Source organism: Hypoxylon trugodes (genome assembly GCF_022578975.1).
Source record: "Hypoxylon trugodes strain CBS 135444 unplaced genomic scaffold F4822scaffold_3, whole genome shotgun sequence".
Classification (NCBI taxonomy): domain Eukaryota; kingdom Fungi; phylum Ascomycota; class Sordariomycetes; order Xylariales; family Hypoxylaceae; genus Hypoxylon; species Hypoxylon trugodes.
Window position 1 is genome coordinate 2,298,744 of NW_026250018.1, and position 20,299 is coordinate 2,319,042.

A 20,299-nucleotide genomic window follows, 5' to 3' on the forward strand; every position below is an offset into this window, starting at 1 on the left:
GGTAAACGCCAACACGCCGACTCGTTGAACTGATGTCACTTGGCGTCCGTTCAATTGATGTAAGTCCCGCAAGTCCTGCGTTTGTTGCCGTTTTCGACCGGAATCCGGAAATGGATGATGTCATAAGGGAGAGATGAATGGAGCAAATTATCGAACCTGCATCGGATTATATAATCTATACATGAGATTTGCACCTAAGAGCTTACGTACACACCGGGCTGAAGCGACCCGGCGCATTGGCCAGGTGACAATAAATTGGAGTTAATTGTGTGGGGACGCTCCGTAACACTCGAAAACCCCCTTGCACTTCTAGATGCGACATCCACCAATCAAACTAATAATTCGCTGCTAATCGAGGTACAAAGAATCTTAGCCTTGTTATTATCCTCCCGAGGCTGAAGGAGGAGGACTAACTGTCCCCTCGTATTAGATCTTGAGGGTAAGGTGAATAACCATTCAAGATGGCGGTGTCTCCATTGGTTATGCATCCTACCGATGCCTTACAAAACTCCCGACCGGTATCGTCACCGCTCAAGAATATCAACTCGGCGCAGGCATCCTCAAATGGAACACCTATCACCGCACCGAATCCATCCGCACCCGTATCTCTACCCGCCTCATTAGATCTTGCCGAACAACTCAACGAAGAAGAGAAGCGGAAATATGTCAAAGGTTAGTGTTTGGATGACTTATCAATTTATCAATATTCGGCCAAAATGCGCTAACATTGAACCCCTCATAGGCAAGAAGCTCGGTGAAGGTACCTACGCCAATGTTTACCTTGGCCACCTCAAGAGCGACCCATCGCAATTCGTAGCCATAAAGAAAATCAAGATACAAAAAGAATACACAGAAGGAATGGCTCCCGATGCCGTTCGCGAAATCAAGCACTTGCAAGAACTCTCTCATCCCAACATCATCAGCCTACATTCCGTCTTCTCGTCCAAAGACCAGAATCTCAATCTTGTCTTAGAATACCTTCCATTAGGCGACTTAGAGATGCTTATTCGCGACACGGAACGAGTCCGATATGGTGCGGCCGATATAAAAGCTTGGATGGGCATGCTTACGAGGGCTGTGTGGTTCTGTCATGAGAACTTTGTTCTACACCGAGATATCAAGCCTAACAACTTGCTAATTGCCGCCGATGGGGAGGTGAAGCTGGCGGATTTCGGTTTGGCCAGGACTTTCTCAGACCCATATAAGCCCATGTCGTCGAATGTCATCACTCGATGGTACAGACCTCCTGAGCTACTGTACGGCGCAAAGCATTACTCGGGTGCGGTGGATGTCTGGTCTGTCGGGTTGGTGTTTGCTGAGTTGATCATACGAATGCCGTATATCGCCGGTAATACGGAGATGCATCAGATTAGCCTCATCTGTAACGCCGTTGGCACACCCACAGAGGAGAATTGGCCCGGTGTCACTAAGTTACCCGGGTATACCACAGAGGGAGAAGTTCACCCAGTACGAGGAAAGGACCACTATATGTCCCTATTCGGTACGGTCGGCGCTGAGGGTGTCGATCTCCTTAGGAAGACGTTGATTCTAGACCCTAAGAAGCGGATCACTGCCCTGGAGATGCTGAAGCATGAGTGGTGGCATAGAGACCCCAAGCCTACGCGAAAGCAAGATCTTCCTAGGAAATCTGGTGGACAGGAGAAGGTCGGTGCGGATCTGAAAAGGAGACCTGGCATAGTAGACGAGGACAAAAGCAGCAAAGTGGCTCGGAAATTGGATTTTGGCGCAGCGAAATAGGAACTTCTGCGTTAAAGACAAATTTCATGTAGGCATTTAGGCATTATACAGGTTCGGCGCTTAGGAGTTAAAATGCACAATCGATGCATAAGGAGCTCGGCGTTAGTTTAATGGATAGAGGAAGGGACATACATCCATGATAGGGCCATGAATTCTAGCATATTTGAGATAAATGAGTTCGTTAGTTGACCAGTATATGCAGATTTTGCGATTTATGGTACATAAAGTACAGTGCTTTCTTTCTATGTATTTTATTTTCCTTTTTTATTTATGCATAGCCTTCACATCGCATCATCTACAACTCTCCCCGTTCTCTCATCTCGCGCCGCTCTTGGATGCGCTTCTTATACCGGACCTCGTTTCTTCTCCTCTCACCACCATCGATCTTGCGACCACGCTTGTCCTCCCACATTCCCTCCGTAATGGCGATCTGCACGGCCTCACCCCCTTTAATTGGTCGCGCGTACGGCCCGACTATCGTCTTCGCACCTTGGACTTTGAAACCGGTTACGCGCGACATTTCTTCCAACGCACACTCCTTTACGGATTTTCCTAGAGGTACATTGACTACGTATTTATGCGGGTTTACTGGGTCCTTTGTAGATTCGAGGACCCGTAGTTCGGCTTTTCCGTCGGAGACGTGTTGAAGGTCCCCTCCGATTCCGTATTGGCCGGCTTGGAATCGCTGTCGCCATCGGAGTAGGTACCGTCGGGAACGCGGTGGCTCGATACCGAGTTCTTGGAGTTGCTCGGTGGTGAGCGAGAATAGGGCGTCCCAGGTTGGGATCTTGGAGGCGTGTTGGCTGAGCCCGCGGCCGATTACCGTTAGGAAGGTTTGCACGTCGGGGACGAAGGGTGTTGGGGACGGGATTGTGGGGGTGGCTTGCGTGGATGAGGAGGAGGATAGGCGGGTTTGTGGTGAGGTTGTGGTTAGGGTTGGTTGTATGAACGGTTGGATGCTGGTCCGCTGTGGGAGGGAGGTGAGGGCGGCGCGCAGTTGTTGCGGTCGTATAAATGGCTATAGATTGTAAGTGATATGGCGAATTCGAGGGGTTTGGGTTTGTGGGCTTACCTTTATGCGCACCATTTTGGAGTTATATGATCGGTCCCCTTTAGACTAAGGTATTAAATGATATGACTAGCTGACCATATCAAATTGGCAGGTGAATGGCAATACGGAGCGACTTCACGATCCTCACAGCGCCGTAGTAGCTCGAATTCGACAAGCTGTAGAAAATTCAATGGAGATATCGGCGATGGAAATTCGTATCCTCCGATGGGACCGTGCACACGTATCCCCCACTACGTGTACCCCCTGGTATGGGATCTACGTACTAACCCAATAAGGATTAATGACTCCATGCCCCGTACCCGCTATGAGTCAATGCACGTAGGCAGCTGCGAATGTGGGGCATCATAGCTCTTATCGGGCGTTTCGATAAAGAATCAGCGAATGATAATTCGTCTGGAGGTTCTAGAGTTATATGTTATGCGGAAGGTTGTTGGTGACGAGTGGTGTGCCTGTAATTCTTTCTCTAACTTTCTTTTTTACTGTGTTGATTTATCAATTTTCAATCCAAACATTGCAATTTCTTCTGCTATGTAACTTTTCGGCATCGGGTAGTTTACTTTTTATGTTATGTCGGCGATCTTGCCAACTTCTGTTATCGCCGATATTTCCCCTACCTACTCCTACTTGCTTCTTTTTTGAAGCCTTCACCGAGCCTTGTCTTGCGGAATTAATTCTCTCTTTTTTTTTACGATGGGTAGCATAGGTCTTTTACCGGCCTCGAAAACTTCGATGAACCGTAAGAATAGTCCATCGCAAGTTGAACGCGCCGGACCCACGGGTATGCGATTAATTGAATAGACCCCTGTTTTCCGGGTACCACTCCATACTAACTAAATGGTCACAGATTCTTTCCCCACTAACTTGCTCGGTTTCTTGCGTACGCTTGCATCTGATACCATTTCGCAAGATGCCGTCGAATCTGGGCCCCGTAAGAAGCGTGCCCGGATTGATCATGTTGAGTCTATCCCGATCGCAAGAGAGTTTTTGGCGATTAAGCGCCCGGCTCACTCCGATGAACCAGACGCCGAACCAATTTCGTATGCGAATGTTCAATCTCACATGAGAATCCAGTATGATGATTCTGAACACATACTCAATTTTTCATCAATTCCCCAATCCCCTTATGGCACTTTCAAGTCGGAAGTCAACCTAGGTCATCCCCAATTCACTAAGAGGATGTTAGTGATCCTAGAGGTTCTAAGCCGCAGTCGAGACACTTCTAACGAAGGTGCTCTCTGGGTGAGTGTTGGTGTTGAGTTGGACAGGAAAAGTGATAAGGACCTCCTGCAACTCTCCCTTGAACTGAACTGGAACTCAACTACGTATTTCTTCCGAAATACCTATCACCGAGCGCTTAGTCGGCGGGTTCTGGATACATTCTTCAGCGGCCATTGTCAAGGACGAACCGATGCTGCAGAGGAAAAGATGTCACCCCAGGCATTTTATAACGCCGCTTTCGTTCCAAAGAATGACCACACAAACTATTTGTCCCTGACAGCTCCTCGATTGACTTCGAGATTATTCCCTTTCCAACGTAGGGCATTACAATGGCTTTTGAACAGGGAAGGTGTCAAGTGGAGCGACCGTTGTTCTTCCAATGGGAAACCCGGCTTAGAGTTGCTGCATCCCACACCCACAGGCCTTCCCCTCTCATTCAGTGTAGCCAAGGACGCAGATGGGCGATCAGTTTTTGTCAGCGATCTCTATCATGTTGTAACTAGGGACATTGCTCCGTTCCGACAGAACGAGAGTGACGTGAAAGGTGGTATCCTTGCCGAGGAAATGGGCCTAGGGAAGACCGTCGAGACGATATCCCTTATCTGCATGCACACGCGCGAGGGCTCCGCAACTATACATACCTACTTTGCTGCTGATAATGTGCGCCTTACCGGCGCAACCTTGATCATCACCCCACTTACGCTTCAAAAACAATGGATCGCCGAGTTTAAGAAGCATGCACCCCATCTACGTGTAACAGTATACCATGGGATGAAGGGGTTTGAAGGGGATGAGGATGAGCTAGTCTCCAGCTTAGTTGAACAGAACGTCGTCATCACGACTTATAATGTCCTCCAGGCTGAGATTCATCACACCGAGAAGCCTCCCGATCGGTTTATGCGACACGAAAGGAAGTATGATCGCTTGACGACCCCTTTAACCAAAATCTCTTGGTGGAGGGTTTGCTTGGACGAAGCGCAACAGATCGAAAGCGGCGTTAGTAATTCCGCCAAGGTCGCAAGACTAATACCCCGTGTTAACTCTTGGGGTATCACCGGAACACCGGTCAAGGAGAATATTAAGGACCTATGGGGCTTATTAGTCTTCCTCCGCTATGAGCCCTTCGCATCCTCAACGGCTATATGGGAAGGATTGATAACAACTCATAAAGAATTTTTCAAGCCTCTGTTCAACCGTATTGCCCTCCGACATACCAAGCGCGCCGTTCGTAGCGAATTAACACTACCGCCTCAGAAACGTTTTGTCATAACTATGCCCTTCACCGCTATTGAAGAGCAACATTACCGAGAACATTTCAAACAACTTGTAACAAATCTCGGACTCGACACAAACGGCGCGCCGCTGGAAGATAGTTGGGACCCTGATGACCCTTCTACAATAGATATGATGAAACGTGCCCTCGACCAACTCAGACAGTCAATTTTACATCCTTCGCTAGGTTCGACCCATTCACTTCGTGCCCAAATTCAAAAGAATAAGCCGTTGCGGACGGTCGCAGAGGTATTAGACGCCATGATTGACGCGTCGGAATCTTCTATCCGAGCAGACCAACGAAGCTACTTACTTGGACAGTTAGAGCGAGGTCAGATACTAGAAAACCGATCAAAGTTCCGTGAGGCTATTGGTGTCTGGGAGAAAGTTGTCGAGGAAGTCAAATTCTTGGAAGATGAGTGTCGACAACAGCTAGAAATTGAATTAAAAAAGCTCAAACGAACGAGTCAAGATGAAGATATCGACGATACTAAGAGCACAAGTTCTCAGAATGACGAGGGTCCGGATGAAGCAACGGCCGGACGAATCAGTGAATGCCGACGTAAGTTACGATCCATGCTCGATATCCATCATAGGGCTGTTTTCTTCATCGCTAGCGGTTATTACCAAATGAAAGACAACCTAGAGCAGACACAATCTGATTCTGAGCAATACAAATTACTGGACGAAAAGGAAACTTCCGGATACGAAACCGCGAAAAATATCCGAAAGGAGATCTTGCACGAAGCACGCTCAAAAGCCTTCATATACATCGAGGGCCTCGGTAGAAAAGCTAGGTCGCAGGCATTTGTCGATGTCCCTGAAATCACGGTTCCTTCATTGCACGGATTGGAGAGCAGACGGGTCTTGGATAACTTCCAGATTCTTGGCTTCGCCCTTAACGCACAGGCTGACTTGATGGATCAATGGCGAGAATGTGCTGTTCAGATGTTAATTCGACCACTTGTCGACGAGGAAGATGAACCGGTGACTGGTAATGAATATGAGGACTCGACGAAGATCCAGGACGAATTAATGGTGTATACATTGGCACTTAGAGCTCTCATTGCCGACCGACAAGATGCGACTTCCGGCTTGGAAAACGAACGTATAAAATACGATACTAAATTCGCCGAGGACCAAGCTAAGGAAGGGAAAGGCCATGCCCCTAAGCTGGTACTCAAGTTACTCGAGGAACGCAAAAAGGTGAAGTCGTTGTCTCAAGGAATTTCGTTCCGAGGTATCGTCACGGATCTCCGAGAATTGGCAACAAAAGTCCGCCACGACATTAGTAACGGAAGCCATCGTGCCAAGGTCGAGCTAGATATTGTCGAGAAGCAACTTCGCGCAGCGCAAGAACAAATCGCCGCGCAAAATAAGGCTACGACGGTTTTGGAACGTGAGCTTGATGTTTTCACTACAGCAATGAACTGCCGTGTGGATTACTATAGGCAACTTCAGGGCGTGTCTGATACAGTCGTGCCGCTTGATATGGTAAAGATTGGAGACTGGATCCGGGCATTGGACAGGATTCAAGAAAACGATGATTTCCTACGTAAGAAGGTTGCACTGGCGGTATCCAAGCACCGTTACCGTAAGCCAACCCCTCCATCGATTCGATCTTTTCCCCTGCGCATTAGGCTAGGAAATGCTAACTTGTTATACAGTACTCCATCTAAAAGATGGCGGCGGTCAGAAAGCCGAAGAGATTTGCGTGATCTGCCGATCCCCGTTTGCGCTAGGAGTTCTCACCGTATGTGGTCATATGTTCTGCAAAGAGTGTCTCATGTTTTGGTTTAAGACCAGCCGAAGCTGTCCTGTTTGCAAGAAACACCTCACGACAGCCATGCTTCACGATATCACCCTGAAGAAGCAGGAGCTGAGAGTTCATCAAGAACACACTCAAGGACAATCCCAAGTCGCAAATGAAGATGATTCGGTTACCAAATCGAAGAGCCAAGGCATCTATTCTGAGTTCGGTAAAGGGAAGCTAGAGGCTATTAAGAGCATTGATCTTAACGGGCCGTCGTATGCCACGAAGGTTGAAACCCTAACGAAGCACCTAAAATGGCTGCGCGTGGAAGACCCAGGCGCCAAATCTGTTATCTTCTCCCAGTTCGCGGGCTTCCTAGACATTCTTCGAAGTGCCTTTGATCACTATAACATAGGTTACACTTCGTTCAAAATGAAGGACGGCATCCAGAAGTTCAAGGAAGATCCAGCTATCGAATGCTTCCTTATGGACGCTAGATCACATGCTAGTGGTCTTAATCTTGTGAATGCAAGCCACGTGTTCCTATGCGAGCCTGTTCTCAACACGGCTCTAGAACTACAAGCCATAGCGCGAGTGGACCGTATCGGACAAGAGCATGAGACAACCGTGTGGCTATACCTGATCGATGGCACAGTCGAGGAATCTATTTACAACCTATCGGTGAAGCGTCGACTCGAGCATCTAGGCAAGAACGCTAGTAATAACACGAAGACCAAAAATGGCAAAGGGAAGGGAAAACAAAGGGAAGGCGAGCGAGATGACGAACAGATGCCGGAGCTGTCCGACCTCAGCCTCGAGGCGGCCAACTCTATGGAGTTGGAACAGGCCGAACTGTCGAAATTGATGAGCAAGGATCGAAGTCTCGGCGAAAACATCGATAAGAACGATCTTTGGCAGTGCCTCTTCGGTCACGTTGCTAAGCAGCAGGCGGCTACCGACGAGAGAATGAACGATCCGGCTGTGATTGGATTCTTAGCTGGTGAGGCGGCCGAGGCGAGGCGCCTGGACGAGGACCAGGGGAGTGAATAATGAAGTGGATACGACTTTATTACCGAGGACTTGACGACAATGAGGAGAGGCAAAGTGATTTTTTTTTACCTATCTGCATGGCTGATCAGGAAAAGCCTAGAGCATTGATGAGGCGTCGAGGTGTCTTACCTGTTAGAATTGTGTTGGAATTGACGGACGGCCCGGATTTGCATCAGTCGAGGAGTTAGGAGTCGTTGAGCAATAGTGATAGGAGGAGGTACCTCGATACGATACGTGTGGGTGGCTTAAAGCACGGCTCGGCCTTTTGCCCCTGAAAATCGTGTTGCTAGAGCCCGCCACCTGAGAAAGAAGCCCAAATGAATGAATATACCCCCGAGATTATACGTGAGAATCTTTCAAGTAGGACTCGCCCGGTGAAGATTAATCTTTGCTTTGCGTAATTGATTGGTTATCGTGAGTAAATAGTAAATGCGGCCCCAAAATAATGAGGTTATTCTTGTTACCTATTTAACAGGCAAATTCCGTTTGCTTGCACGTAACTCTCGGGTTTCCCGGCCTGGTTAGGTAGGTCGGTGTCTGATCAGATCATTGTGTACGCATAGTATATAGATTATGTATGTACCCGTGTCGTATTGTCGTATGCTACCTATGTCATAAGCTTAAGTTGTGCTACCAACGCGCACGCAGTGGATTATGAGATGACTCGAGTCGTTCTAGATGCCTAGTTGATCTGCACTACTCGGGAATTTCGCACGCGAGAGGCGAGGAATATCCATGTTGATATGGACCTTTTCGTTTTGCCCTGTCTTAGTTTCTTTTTTTCTGGTTTTATTTTAGAATGTCTGAGATGATAAATTATGAGACATCATAGAACACGTGGACTACATGGATGGGATTGGGTCCGCAAACGCCACCGAATCCGAGATACGGCGCAAGATTAGTATGAGGTGTGTGTGTTGCATTGTAGGGACTATATGTATCATATAATAACGGGAGATGCGACGGCGTAGGAGATGAGTGTGGTTGTTCATTTATTTGATTTTAGATATTATTGTTTATTTTTACTTGTATGTAATGCCATGTAACGCGAGTGAATGAAGGAAATGGAAGGGAAAAATGCAACATTTCGGTTCGTACGAAATGTATGTACATGTAGTGTAAGCTGATAGGTAGTAGGTCATAATGATTAGGTATGATAATGATGAGGATCGACGAAGGGAAAGAGAAGTAGAGTAGTAGCAGTAGTAATTGTTGGCATGTATGCCTATGCCGAGCCCTGCATTCCTTTTTTCAGCTAGACCCCCCTGACATTCTTTGATCGAGGTCAGCTAGCCTTGTTGAATCAATATGTCCCAGATTAAGAATCTATTTGTTTTCTACGTGATTTAATGGTAGCCTATAGGAGTCTCTAAAGACGGTTTCTTGTCTCACAGGGCGTTTCTAATTATTTCTTCTAGAAGCCTACCAGAATCGTTCGATGGCTTCTAAGAAAGATCCCCCAGCCCCCCCTTTTTTCCATTTCCTATTCGTTCAACCCGCATACATACTATTTAATAACCCACCTTTAGAAGTACCTAGGTATGAGACAGAACACGCGGCCGCCGATTGGTATTGTCCTACACCAACTCATAACCAACTTTCTATTTTTTATTTATTTTTTATTCTCCGAGGTTCAGGTTACCTAACAGGCTGACCGAGAAGTGGAGAGTGGATCCCCCATTCTTCTCATCATTCCGGGGCAGATGATATGAGTTTCAGGTCTCAGACTCGCGTGGTCAGCCTGTTCTTTCGTTTGCCGAACCATACAACGAGGCAACCTGAGTGGATGACTACCTTTTGAAAGCTGACTGATCCGAGTTTATCGTGACGGCATATGCTCTAACGCAGCCTAGCGATATTATAACTGTCATCGACGACAAAGTCGCACGAATGAGGCTCGTGAGGAGTAAGGGAGTCAGGGAAGAAAATGTTTAGTAGGGTAGGGTTACGCAGCTGGAGGTGGCGCACATCACGCACATAACCTGTTCGCTCATCGCCGACTGACTGACTTTTATACATACACCGCGATTTTCAAACAGCGAATCTCGTCGGAGATATCGCATCTCGGGATTTGCTTCTTCTACTTCCTCTTTGCCTCCTCCCCTTTCCTATAGCATCTCCTAGGGCCAAACTAGATATGTAGGTAGCAAATATGACTCCGAGAATAGACTAGATCTGTATGTATGTATTTGCTGCCTGGCATGATGACTACATGGTGATGATACATTGACATTGACAAGACAATAAAAGAAAAAAAAAATTGGGGTATTTCTAACAAACGATTAACCGTAGCACAAGAAGTACTCGGGCTTCTAGAAGAAAAGAAAGGTAGAACAAAAAAAGCCCAAAAATAAAAAAAAGGTCACAATGACGCCGTCTATCAACCCTTTCGTAACAAATCGTTACTATTCGTAACCCGACCAACAAAAAACCATATCCACCAGACATCAGCAAACAACCTTCCGTCAGCCCTAGGGGTGCCGAGGTCCGGAGGATCTTGGCTGTGAGATCTAAGGGACACCGACTAGAACAAGTCCAGCAAAGCGAAACGAATCTGTCTTCAATTCCTCATCGCAAGTGGTCCAGCGCTTTCCCCTCCCTTACTTCCAACCCTCAGCCCCATTCCCTTCTAAGCTTTCTAACTTTGGCTCGGATGATGGTTGTATGCGCTCCCACCCGCTTGGTTATAGTCGAAGTAGTACGGGGAAACATCCTGAAAGGCGAAATCCTCCGCCTGGGGGCTATTCGTCGCGCTGCCGTAGCCGGCGGTATTCTGGTATTGTTGCTGCTGGTACGGGCTTGACATCGCGTAGTACGGATGCTGCTGCTGCTGCTGCGGCGAAGCTTCGTCCTGCAGCGTATTATTATCGCCTCCACCTCCGCTACCACCGCTCCGCCTGCTCTCGGTCTCGTGCCCTCGCGCAAGTACATGCCTCATGCTTAGGCTTCCCCACGGCAACCCCGAGAGGTCCGTCCCGTCGTCTGCGGCGATCTCGTCCGACGATGGTAAGCGGTAGCTGCTGTTTGCTAGCTCGAGGTTGCATGATTCCCGCTTCGCCTTTTCTTTCTGTTCTTTGGCCTTTTCTCCTATTGGAGATTGGTTAGTCGTGAGTTCCGTGTGCTAGACATTGCATGTTGTAGTTACGTACGGAATTTCCGTTGGGCAAGTCTGTTCTGGATACGTCTCCTCTCTTCCGCATCCGTGACGTCAGCCCAGTCGTCTGTCATGGGTTTAGATCGAGGTTTCGTGTGCTTCTTCGAAGCTGGTTCGTGTTTCTTAGATGAATGCGTCATCTTCTCCTGCTATAATGCTTCTGCCTAGAGCTGATTTGAGGGCAATATCTTGCTCATAGATCTGATAAATGAGAATAATAAGGCTGCTTATGTCTTTACTAGCGGGTCTTATCGCAATATTACATATACCCTTCGAGTACGAACGATGGATATTCGTATGGTAGATTCTGAGGTATTGGAAGCAGTGTTTGAGGAGGGAAAAATTGAAAGTAGCTTAGAACCCGCGCATCCATCAGTGAATTATACATTCCTAAATATATAGAAAAGCAAGGACCGTAAGAGACAAATCAAATAGTTCCTAAGTGAACTCTACTTGATGTACTACATATATCGGGAGCAGAGCGGATTGGGGGCGGATTTACCTATTCGGTTGGCGGAATGTAACTTTGACACCACATATAAGGCTGATGACATGGGTAGATCCCACAGGACATTGCCTACATGAGATGACTTATACTCCGTGCTTGGTACCTTTGTCAGAGCCGGGGTTCGTGCTGCAACTACCAAGACCCGCAGCATCTAGCTATGCCCACCCGTGTCTTGGGATATAGGAATAATAGATTAGTTTTATGCAGCAAAGAAGGGTAACAGTGGAAGTACGGTGAAGTAACGATAGGATAGAGCAACCTAGACTCAAGCCACAGCTGTGACCCGATGGTGACGCACATACAGGCGGCTGTGGTTATACAGCGCTATGCTGTGCATACCCGGTTTTTACGGTAGGAGAAAAGGAGGAAGGACGGTCAGATATCAGACTGGTTGGCTTAGCGGCTGCCGGACTAAGCACACGTGAATGCTAAAGATTGATCCCCGGCACTTGAAATGTTATTGTTCATTATTCGTCATGGCGCGAAGCTATCGTGTTGCTCGCATCTTTACCTAATAATCCCTGGAGGTCGATAATCCTGGAACTCTAAGCCATATCCGTCTCATCTTAATCCAAGGAATGTTAACTAAGCCGTCGAAGCTAGAGTTATGACTGATCGTCAGGGCAGAGCCACAGTTAATGCCAACCCCATACCTCATGGCCCGTGGGGAAGGATAGAAACGCGAAATACGATCCTTTTCTAGTCCCCAAAGGGAAACGACTCGTCATGGGCCAGAAGTTCTTGGCGCTTTGGTAGCGCATTAATTTATGATATAAGGTGTAGCGCACCTAAGTAGTGTTTAGGGGTATTGGGCTCATTCTTCGCAACGGGTGGCTTTGATAAGCCATTCCTTGGATCTAACTCCACTGGCTGAATGGAGTGAGTTCCAGCGATGTTGACTAATAGTACCACTTTGCTGTTGGTTCTTGGAAGATGAGATAAGTCCGCACAGCACCCCCTGCATATTGTAGGAAGGAATACGAGAGAGTACCTATTAGAGATAAGATGGTGTGTACGGTTGCTCTAGAAGTTTGTTTCAGGTGCCATTGTCTTTTCAGGTAAAGTACCTAACCGTGAGAGTGATTAGCCAATCGAAAATAGTACGAATAGAAGAGACTTGACGGATCAAATAGCCGTTGTCCGTCGAATGGATCCTACGACGATCCTGGGTCTAAAAGTCCCTATAATTGACTAATTAGATTCTCTTCTGGAAAATCTCATAGAACCCCCACACCTCCAGTATTCCGTCTCTTTTTGTTGACCACTGGATCTCATGTATAACACAAGACGGTAAGTCGTTGGGATCTTGCGTGAATTTTTCCCTTCTTTTATCTGTAATGAGGCATTAACGAGGACGTGTCCGCCGCAGCCACTGAGATTTGAATATATTTTATATTGGGTTATGTCTCGGAGCGGGGTCAAAGTCCACCGTGAATAGTGACTGATCTCATTCCTACGAGTAACGGGCGTGTACGAGGGCCGTATTTCGAATTATCTTTCGGTGGCTTGATGGATTTTTTTTTTCTTGGTGCGGCTGAGAAATTCAGGTCGTTGGTCGGTATTGGCGTTGGTCTTGGGTATCGTCGAAGACCCAAATAGTAATGGTATCGTACCCGGCGTAGAGTATCATCCTAGCACACCGGCAGCTTTTGTTCTTTTAAAGGTACAGAATAGGGCAGGATAAGGTTGGATAGGGTAGGATAGGACTAGGGGAGTAGGTCCAAGTCCCACTTTGTTCCATACCTGTTTAAGTTAGGTCCAGGTTCAAGTTCAGGTCAAGTGCATCTACCTGGCTACCTGGCTACCTGGTAGTTAGTGTAGGTTAAAGTTAAGGTTTACGTTCCCGCTCCCGTTTCCAGAAGGTTTAAGGCGAGCGGGGGTCCAATTCCCACGTAACGTGCAGGGTCAGGGGTTCTTGACCTATTACAGAGGTACATAGGTACCTATGGTAGGGTACGGTACTACTACGCTTAATTATACCACTCCATTCTTCACTCCAATGGCCACGAGACTGATTGTGGGCTGTGTGGTCACACTGCATACTACTGCAAGATGAGGGCTGATAAATTACTGTACAAAGGTCCAGCCCTAATACTCTCGGCGCCCTGTCTCTGCCACTGAGCTCTCTCCTATGTGACCATTGACGCAGTATAATCTACTCTTTCTAGAGGCGTGCATAAATCCATGTAGGGTCTGTCACAAACGACACCGAGAACGAGGACGAGTTGATTAATTCCATCTTAGACATTGGTATGGAAATTTGTCGCGGAATCGCCCATATTTTCAGTAAAAGATTACCGAGGAAGATGGGTTATAAGGTTGTGTTGTGTATTGATACGAAATTATCATATTCCTCTGGAGTGGGTTACATCGAGCAGGTAACAAAAATGATGGTGTCCGCAGACGCAGCATTGCGCCATCAAGCATAATTGGGAATTAATACCATCCACTGACGGTACTTTTAGCTTATTGGAAATTGTATTTCTGCAACCCTTTGCAGTATCTTCAAGTCCTACAGCATAACACGGCCAATTATCAGTCGACACATTATATAAAAAGGCGCCGTAATCACTACTAGGTATAAACTGGGTATATCCTAAAAAGCCAATCATGTACCAAGTCGATCTGGCATACCTGTATCACTAGGCACCTTGGCATTTGCCTACCTGGGTAGATGTATTCTGCTTGTATGCCCTACCTACTCTGTTAATGAGTCAGACGGCCAAGTGGACATTTCCCGGGAATGCGGCAGGAGCTATTTGGTCTCGGTATAGTAAATAGTGCATTTTAGCTCTGGAAACGGAGCTTTCCTTTGCTTGACGGAAATATGTAAAATGTGTCAGCTTTTGTTAGCACGGTAGGTAATGCTATTGGCTTATCACGAGCGATGACGGGGCGTTCCTTGTTAAACAGTGATGCGATCTGAGAATTTGTGTTTCTGTAGTGGGGAAACAATGCTTTGTCTGTCTTGGCTTATGTACTGAGGTACGTTTCATCTTACGCCTTTCACCGATCATTTACGTAGGTAGGCATCACACCGCCCCCTTATGAATATTGATGGCACTTAGGGCGCAGGTTCGGTCACATGCGGCTCGTTATATTAGACATTTGCTGTAGAACTATCTATTTCGTAGATTGAAGGTGGCCAAGTCCGACAGAGCAGTGAAACCCGATATGCAGTTGACCGAGGGCGATTCTGCCGTCTGGCTCGTGATATCGGATATCCGTGTAGACCTGTAACACGGAAGATCTTCAACACATATTTGATACATCATATTCTATTCCGATGGCATGATTCGTAGCGGGCGGGAGATTTTCCTCGTACCGATCCTTCCGGCGGCGTGGCTTTGCAATTCGGACCGCCTAGCTTGGATTTCTGGACTACATATTGCTGATGCAAGTTGCTCGGTCTTGCTGACGTGCCGTCCCCGATGATCCTGATTTAGATCCTCGAATTTCCTCCTATTGTTGGAAATATACAGCTTCTCTAATGCTTAAGCTTGCCCGCCGTTGGCGTTACTGACCTAATTGGGTTAATAGACCGTGAAGGCGATGACCTTTGCGTACTACTCGAGGTATGAGGTAGTGCAGCTTTACATGACCTGACATTCAAGCCCATACATTGCCCTCTCCACGTCTCTCTTGACTTGATACCAGTCTGCTCTCCTTTCTGCGAATTCATACACTTCCTCGGCACGGAAAATACCACCAAAACGATCTCCGTCGGCGATGATGGTGGCCATTTCTTTGGCATGTCGGGCGTCGATGAGGTATATCTGACTCAACTCTCGTAGAGCTTTGAAATATTGCAAGAGATCCTGGTTCTTGAGTGTCCGAATGTACTCGAAATACATGGTCATATCGGCGATTAATTTGATGGCACCATCGGTACTGATACGTTGTCGTTTGATGTGCTTGCACACAGCCGTGAATAAACGGAGTCCAACTTCGCTATTGAACACATCTAGCATAGTCTTTTCTGTACTTCCCACCAACATCTTCGTGTGAGAAGCTACAAGCTCTGTAACGCGTTTCGCTGTTGTGGTTGGCCCGATGTCGGCATCCTTGGAGATTCCGTGCTCTTGAGAAGGTGGTGGCGGGTTGAAGTCGGATGGTAGCTGTGTGGTAGCACAGAGATATTCGACTTCGTCCATAAGCACATCGATACCCTTATTTAGGCCCGCAGCAACATTCTCGTCTAACATCTGCTCGAATTTTTTCTTAGCGAGACCCGCAGGATCGAGAAAGTCGTTCTTATCGGCAATCTTTGGCGCCACAAGTTGCTGTTCATAGAAAACGTCGATCATTTGTGATATGATATCACCCACATTGACCAACTCGATGAACATGACGAGCGGTGCCACCCCAGTCTGACTATGATCGCTTATCTCACGAGGGTTATAACGCGAAAGATGTTCCACTGCTTTTGCGAACCCATTTTTTACATGTGTTTGACCAAGAATTCTAATTAGCTCGACGAACATCGTTTCGCATTGTTCCCGGGCCTCTTCGCCAGCTTGGCCTCCAAGGGTGACAAATTTCGCCGCTCGTCCAAGACTCTCCTTCGCAGCATGCACTAGATCAAGAGCGATCTCAATGCTGAAGAGACTTCTAATCCCTTCAAGCCGGTTCGCCATGAGCGCAGCTTTTGCTTTAAGCTCATCAGTGGGTACTTCGCCAGGTAAGGGGCTCCCCGTCCGCTCGGTGGCGCCACCAAGTCCTGGCGTTTGAGGTCGAGATGATGAGGGTGTGCCATTTGCTGATGGCCGAAGCGTGGAGCTATTAGCCGCTGATGTTGACAGCGGCCTACCGCCAAATGTCGAGATAGCAGTAGGCAAGACAGTAACTGGCATCATCACGACCTTTTTGAAGGAGCTCAAGAAATCATTTTTGTCAGCCTGTCGGTTGAAGTTTCCCATATAGAGCGACTCGACAGTGGCGTCTTGGGCTGACAGCTTTTGCTCCCAGTTGTCCACTTCTCGTTCCCCATACTTCGTAAAGCCGTCCAGCTCCTCTTGCAAGTAAAGATCTAGGTGTGGCTCGAATACCTTTAAGGCTATGTATTTTGCATGATCTTCAAGGCTTTTATCAGAGCCCTTCGGTGGAGTCAGTGATCGAACGAATTCCATACACTGCTCGAATAGACCTGAAACTGCTTTTAGGTAGGAAAGCATGTGCCGATCATGGCATTCGTCTAGCAAGGGGGTAACGTATTCCATAATAATTTCTTCTCGAATTTTGTCCACAAAAGCCCAGAACACGTGTGTTGGTTGAGGGAAAATGCGACCGATCATATCGCCCTGTTCGTTTATCTTCTTGACGAGTAAATGGAAGAATGCACGTGATGGCTCGAGTGTGATGCTGTCGCGGGGGGCTTGGTTGAGACAATCCATTGGATTGCCTAGTATCCCTCGGTCATTGAGAATTGGGTGTTTTTGAATGAATAGTTCCATGGCTGCGTTGCCGCCGTTTAACGTATGCAAAACATGGGCATATCTTTGCATTCTACCATCAACATCCCAAAACTCGTATCCTTGCTCGAATTCTCTTAAGACTGCACTTTCGAAAATGGTCATCATATTAACGAGTTTCGCTTCTCGTTGAAAGAACCCTTCGGTCCAATCGCTTTTACTGAAGGTAAGTAAGTTGGATAGCATCCGGGCTTGCCTTTCTGGATCTCGAAATACTTTGAACACGATAGGTTCAGTATGAGATTTTGCTCGTGCCAAGTCGAAATAGAATGGAGCCAGAGCACCGTAGACTTTTCCAAACTCCTCTCTTGCATGGCCTCGGATACTTCTTACATTCTTAAGAACGTCGAGTAAAGCTGCCGGGTCTTCGTATGGTGACTTCGATTGTGTCGGGTTTAGGCTCAGCGTTTCGAACCCGTCGAGCCTCGATTCTTGGGGCTGCGGAGCTTTATCCGCCTGTGCTTTCCTACGTTCCTCTTCCAGGGCAGCATCGAATATAGTAGTGCTAGCTTGCCTCTCTGCTGTCGGATTCGGTCCACCATTGGCGTTTGTTCGTCCTGCAGCATCTCGTTTCCTCTTCATGGCATCCTCGAACCTCTTCCTAGCTTCCAATTCGTTCCAGCATCCCATGCTCTTAAGTCTGGCTACCCATCTTGTGTCATCATATACCATCTCACGCATGCGTGAGGAGGTTCTTGCGAAGCGGAGGAGGTCCGGAACCGATAAGTAATCGAGGATCGATACTAGAATTTCTACAAATGAAGGTGAGTAGCCATTCCGCTAGTAAGGAGGACGGGTTTCTAAAAAGTAATTAATTCATACCGGCTGGTAATGCCGCCTTTGTATCTAGCATTGAAGTTGCTCGCAATGTACCTAAGATACTCGGCTTAGGCGCCGCGCCGTGTTGAGGCGCTCGCCTAAAGGTAGACATTGTAGCTGGTATCAATTATGGTGGTTACAGCTACATGAGGGAAACAAAAGTACATGCATGTGTCTGCATGCATGTAATTATGAAATCAATGTATTAAAGATGTAAATTTAAAGACGGCGTAAGTTTAATCGCCATTAAGGTTTCTCTAATGTGCGGTCAATCGAGAAAATGCTCCTTTATAGCACTCGGGGTAATAACCGCCTTTCTTGCGTAGGTACATCTTACAGTGGTAGGTATGTTCGCACTTTCCCCCAGCTGCAGGGATCTACAGCGAATGACAGCTGTGATTAGCTGTTGTTTGTTACACAATCACGCCGACAGCCGCCAAGACCGTATCGATACTGCCCACACCGCCTCTTATCTTAGGTTAGTCCCCGCGGCAGAATTCTTACAATGTGGTTTTTTTTCTGGGTCCCTCTAGCTATGGAAATCTCCGTCGTTTTTTTCTTTTTCGTTAACATTTGAGATTCGACGCCGTGAATTTTCTCACGCTCTCCGTTCCCGATTGAAAATCGCCGATTAAAACCTAAAGCGTCTTAGGCTCTAGTTGACCACGTTCTACATAAAAAACCTAAGATACCTAATCTAACCTTCTTTTCAATTGTCTCCTCTCGTTAATTTTCGCAATGGACACTTCCGACGGCGGTCCGTGGAAGAAGCAAGATCCGGCCCAGCTTCGTCGCGAAGCTGAGGCTAAGGGTAAGATTTCTCCTACACGTACCTAATTATCGCACAGACTACTAAACAATCACAGAGGCAAAACTTAAGCGACAGCAAGAACAGCGCCTCCTACGAGCCGAAGCCCGCAAAGAGAAGCGTCATGCTAAATCCGAAGCTAAGCAAGCACGAAAGGCAAACGTTGGTCGAGCTGCGAAATGGACCCCCGAGCGCAAGGCAGTCGACAAGCTTAAGAAGCTAGCCAACCGTCCCCACAAGCAAGAGAAGCGACGCCGGCGCATGCGTCTTCGCGCCGAGAAGCTAGAGGCGCAAGCTATTAAGCTAATGGCGGATGCGCAGAAGGCTCGAGCTCTTGCTGATCTTCTGGACGAGAAACGCGAAGTAAGACCCAATTATGATTGACTATAGCGTCTTCAATTACTAAGTACATATTTAGATGGAGGAGGCTGAGAAGAATAAGTTGTCTCGTGAAATTGAGAAGTTAGCGGCCGACCCCGATAACGATGAATTCATTCCCCTCGATGACTCTAAGCCGGCTACGACCAAGACCGAGGGCGTGGACGCTTCTGAGAAGAAGGCTGACAAAAAGCAAAAGAAGAACAAGGATGCTGTTAAGCAGGAGGAAGTAGTTGAGGCTACTAACGGAGAGGTAGCAGAGTCCGCCGTTGAGTCTGAGAAGAAGCAAAAGAAAAAGGACGCAAAGAAGGCCGAGAAGCGCAAGCGAAAGGTAGAGGAAGATGACTCGCACGACGAACCGGATGTTACTATCAAGGCCGAGGCCATCGCCGAAGTTGAGGCGCCCAAGGAGAAGAAGAAAAAGCGAAAGCTAGAGCAGGCCACCGAGGAAGCTGACTCTCAAGAGGAGTCGAACCAGGTTGAGGCTTCTAAGAAGAAGGATAAGAAGGACAAGAAGAAGCGAAAGGAGAAGCATAGTGCCGAGGAATACGTTCCCACCGCGACGACCGAAAACGAGACGAATGCTAACGGGGCTGAGCAGTGGAACGCCCAAGCACTAGAAGGCGGCGATAAGAGGAAAGATAAGTTTCTTAGACTCCTCGGAGCTAAAAAATCCAATGGCACCACTACCGAAGGTCATAATACCTCCACAACATCCAAGGCGTATATCAACCAAATGCAGCAAGACTTGGAACGCCAGTTTGACACGGGAATGCGGATGAAGCACGAAGGACAAGGTCAGAAACGAGGACTTGGAGCTTGATAATCCACAACCGTGTGTATCTTTATGGAAAAGGCGTTTAAAAGGTCAAGGGTCACGTATACCATATGATTTTTGTCTGCTCGCAATTGCGGCAATATGCATTAGGCTCCTCTAACTGCTTCCTAGCATGGAATGAGGCCACAATTTTCACTAGTATCCAGTTACTTCCCGATTTCTTAATTGAGTTGGACTTGATGCCTGAAATCCGATTTTGG

The 20,299-nt window shown here is 47.4% G+C and overlaps 6 protein-coding genes across 6 annotated transcripts; 3 read left to right on the top strand and 3 right to left on the bottom strand.

The window, feature by feature from the left end:
• Positions 1-306: 306 nt before the first annotated feature.
• On the top strand, positions 307-1,844 carry F4822DRAFT_177000 (serine/threonine-protein kinase). Its single transcript, XM_051453357.1, has 2 exons — positions 307-672; positions 743-1,844. Exons 1-2 carry the CDS (start codon positions 462-464, stop codon positions 1,756-1,758), a joined length of 1,227 nt encoding a protein of 408 aa, XP_051316958.1. The 5' UTR covers positions 307-461; the 3' UTR covers positions 1,759-1,844.
• Positions 1,845-1,933: 89 nt separating this feature from the next.
• Positions 1,934-3,006, bottom strand: F4822DRAFT_395880 (IGR protein motif-domain-containing protein). Its single transcript, XM_051457469.1, has 2 exons — positions 2,831-3,006; positions 1,934-2,776 (listed from the first exon to the last, which is right to left on the bottom strand). The coding sequence occupies exons 1-2, from the start codon at positions 2,843-2,845 to the stop codon at positions 2,054-2,056; spliced, it is 738 nt and encodes a 245-aa protein (XP_051316959.1). The 5' UTR covers positions 2,846-3,006; the 3' UTR covers positions 1,934-2,053.
• A 297-nt stretch (positions 3,007-3,303) lies between these two features.
• Positions 3,304-8,544, top strand: F4822DRAFT_177031 (SNF2 family N-terminal domain-containing protein). Its single transcript, XM_051453358.1, has 3 exons — positions 3,304-3,608; positions 3,675-6,914; positions 6,988-8,544. Exons 1-3 carry the CDS (start codon positions 3,521-3,523, stop codon positions 8,121-8,123), a joined length of 4,464 nt encoding a protein of 1,487 aa, XP_051316960.1. The 5' UTR covers positions 3,304-3,520; the 3' UTR covers positions 8,124-8,544.
• Positions 8,545-10,666: 2,122 nt separating this feature from the next.
• On the bottom strand, positions 10,667-11,577 carry F4822DRAFT_177042 (uncharacterized protein). The gene is made up of 2 exons (XM_051453359.1): positions 11,273-11,577; positions 10,667-11,210 (listed from the first exon to the last, which is right to left on the bottom strand). The coding sequence occupies exons 1-2, from the start codon at positions 11,415-11,417 to the stop codon at positions 10,762-10,764; spliced, it is 594 nt and encodes a 197-aa protein (XP_051316961.1). The 5' UTR covers positions 11,418-11,577; the 3' UTR covers positions 10,667-10,761.
• Positions 11,578-15,219: 3,642 nt separating this feature from the next.
• On the bottom strand, positions 15,220-18,389 carry F4822DRAFT_177075 (exocyst complex component Sec10-like protein). Its single transcript, XM_051453360.1, has 2 exons — positions 18,079-18,389; positions 15,220-18,008 (listed from the first exon to the last, which is right to left on the bottom strand). The coding sequence occupies exons 1-2, from the start codon at positions 18,185-18,187 to the stop codon at positions 15,379-15,381; spliced, it is 2,739 nt and encodes a 912-aa protein (XP_051316962.1). The 5' UTR covers positions 18,188-18,389; the 3' UTR covers positions 15,220-15,378.
• A 222-nt stretch (positions 18,390-18,611) lies between these two features.
• On the top strand, positions 18,612-20,259 carry F4822DRAFT_177079 (small acidic protein family-domain-containing protein). Its single transcript, XM_051453361.1, has 3 exons — positions 18,612-18,886; positions 18,942-19,246; positions 19,302-20,259. Exons 1-3 carry the CDS (start codon positions 18,814-18,816, stop codon positions 20,082-20,084), a joined length of 1,161 nt encoding a protein of 386 aa, XP_051316963.1. The 5' UTR covers positions 18,612-18,813; the 3' UTR covers positions 20,085-20,259.
• Positions 20,260-20,299: the final 40 nt, after the last annotated feature.

Coding starts and splice junctions, on each gene's coding strand:
- F4822DRAFT_177000 (XM_051453357.1), top strand. CDS start 462: ATGGCGGTGTCTCCATTGGTTATGCATCCTACCGATGCCTTACAAAAC. Junction 673..742: donor GAAGCGGAAATATGTCAAAG/GTTAGTGTTTGG, acceptor AACCCCTCATAG/GCAAGAAGCTCGGTGAAGGT.
- F4822DRAFT_177031 (XM_051453358.1), top strand. CDS start 3,521: ATGGGTAGCATAGGTCTTTTACCGGCCTCGAAAACTTCGATGAACCGT. Junction 3,609..3,674: donor TGAACGCGCCGGACCCACGG/GTATGCGATTAA, acceptor AAATGGTCACAG/ATTCTTTCCCCACTAACTTG. Junction 6,915..6,987: donor GGTATCCAAGCACCGTTACC/GTAAGCCAACCC, acceptor CTTGTTATACAG/TACTCCATCTAAAAGATGGC.
- F4822DRAFT_177042 (XM_051453359.1), bottom strand. CDS start 11,417: ATGACGCATTCATCTAAGAAACACGAACCAGCTTCGAAGAAGCACACG. Junction 11,211..11,272: donor ACTTGCCCAACGGAAATTCC/GTACGTAACTAC, acceptor AATCTCCAATAG/GAGAAAAGGCCAAAGAACAG.
- F4822DRAFT_177075 (XM_051453360.1), bottom strand. CDS start 18,187: ATGTCTACCTTTAGGCGAGCGCCTCAACACGGCGCGGCGCCTAAGCCG. Junction 18,009..18,078: donor AAAGGCGGCATTACCAGCCG/GTATGAATTAAT, acceptor CTTCATTTGTAG/AAATTCTAGTATCGATCCTC.
- F4822DRAFT_177079 (XM_051453361.1), top strand. CDS start 18,814: ATGGACACTTCCGACGGCGGTCCGTGGAAGAAGCAAGATCCGGCCCAG. Junction 18,887..18,941: donor TCGCGAAGCTGAGGCTAAGG/GTAAGATTTCTC, acceptor AAACAATCACAG/AGGCAAAACTTAAGCGACAG. Junction 19,247..19,301: donor TTCTGGACGAGAAACGCGAA/GTAAGACCCAAT, acceptor GTACATATTTAG/ATGGAGGAGGCTGAGAAGAA.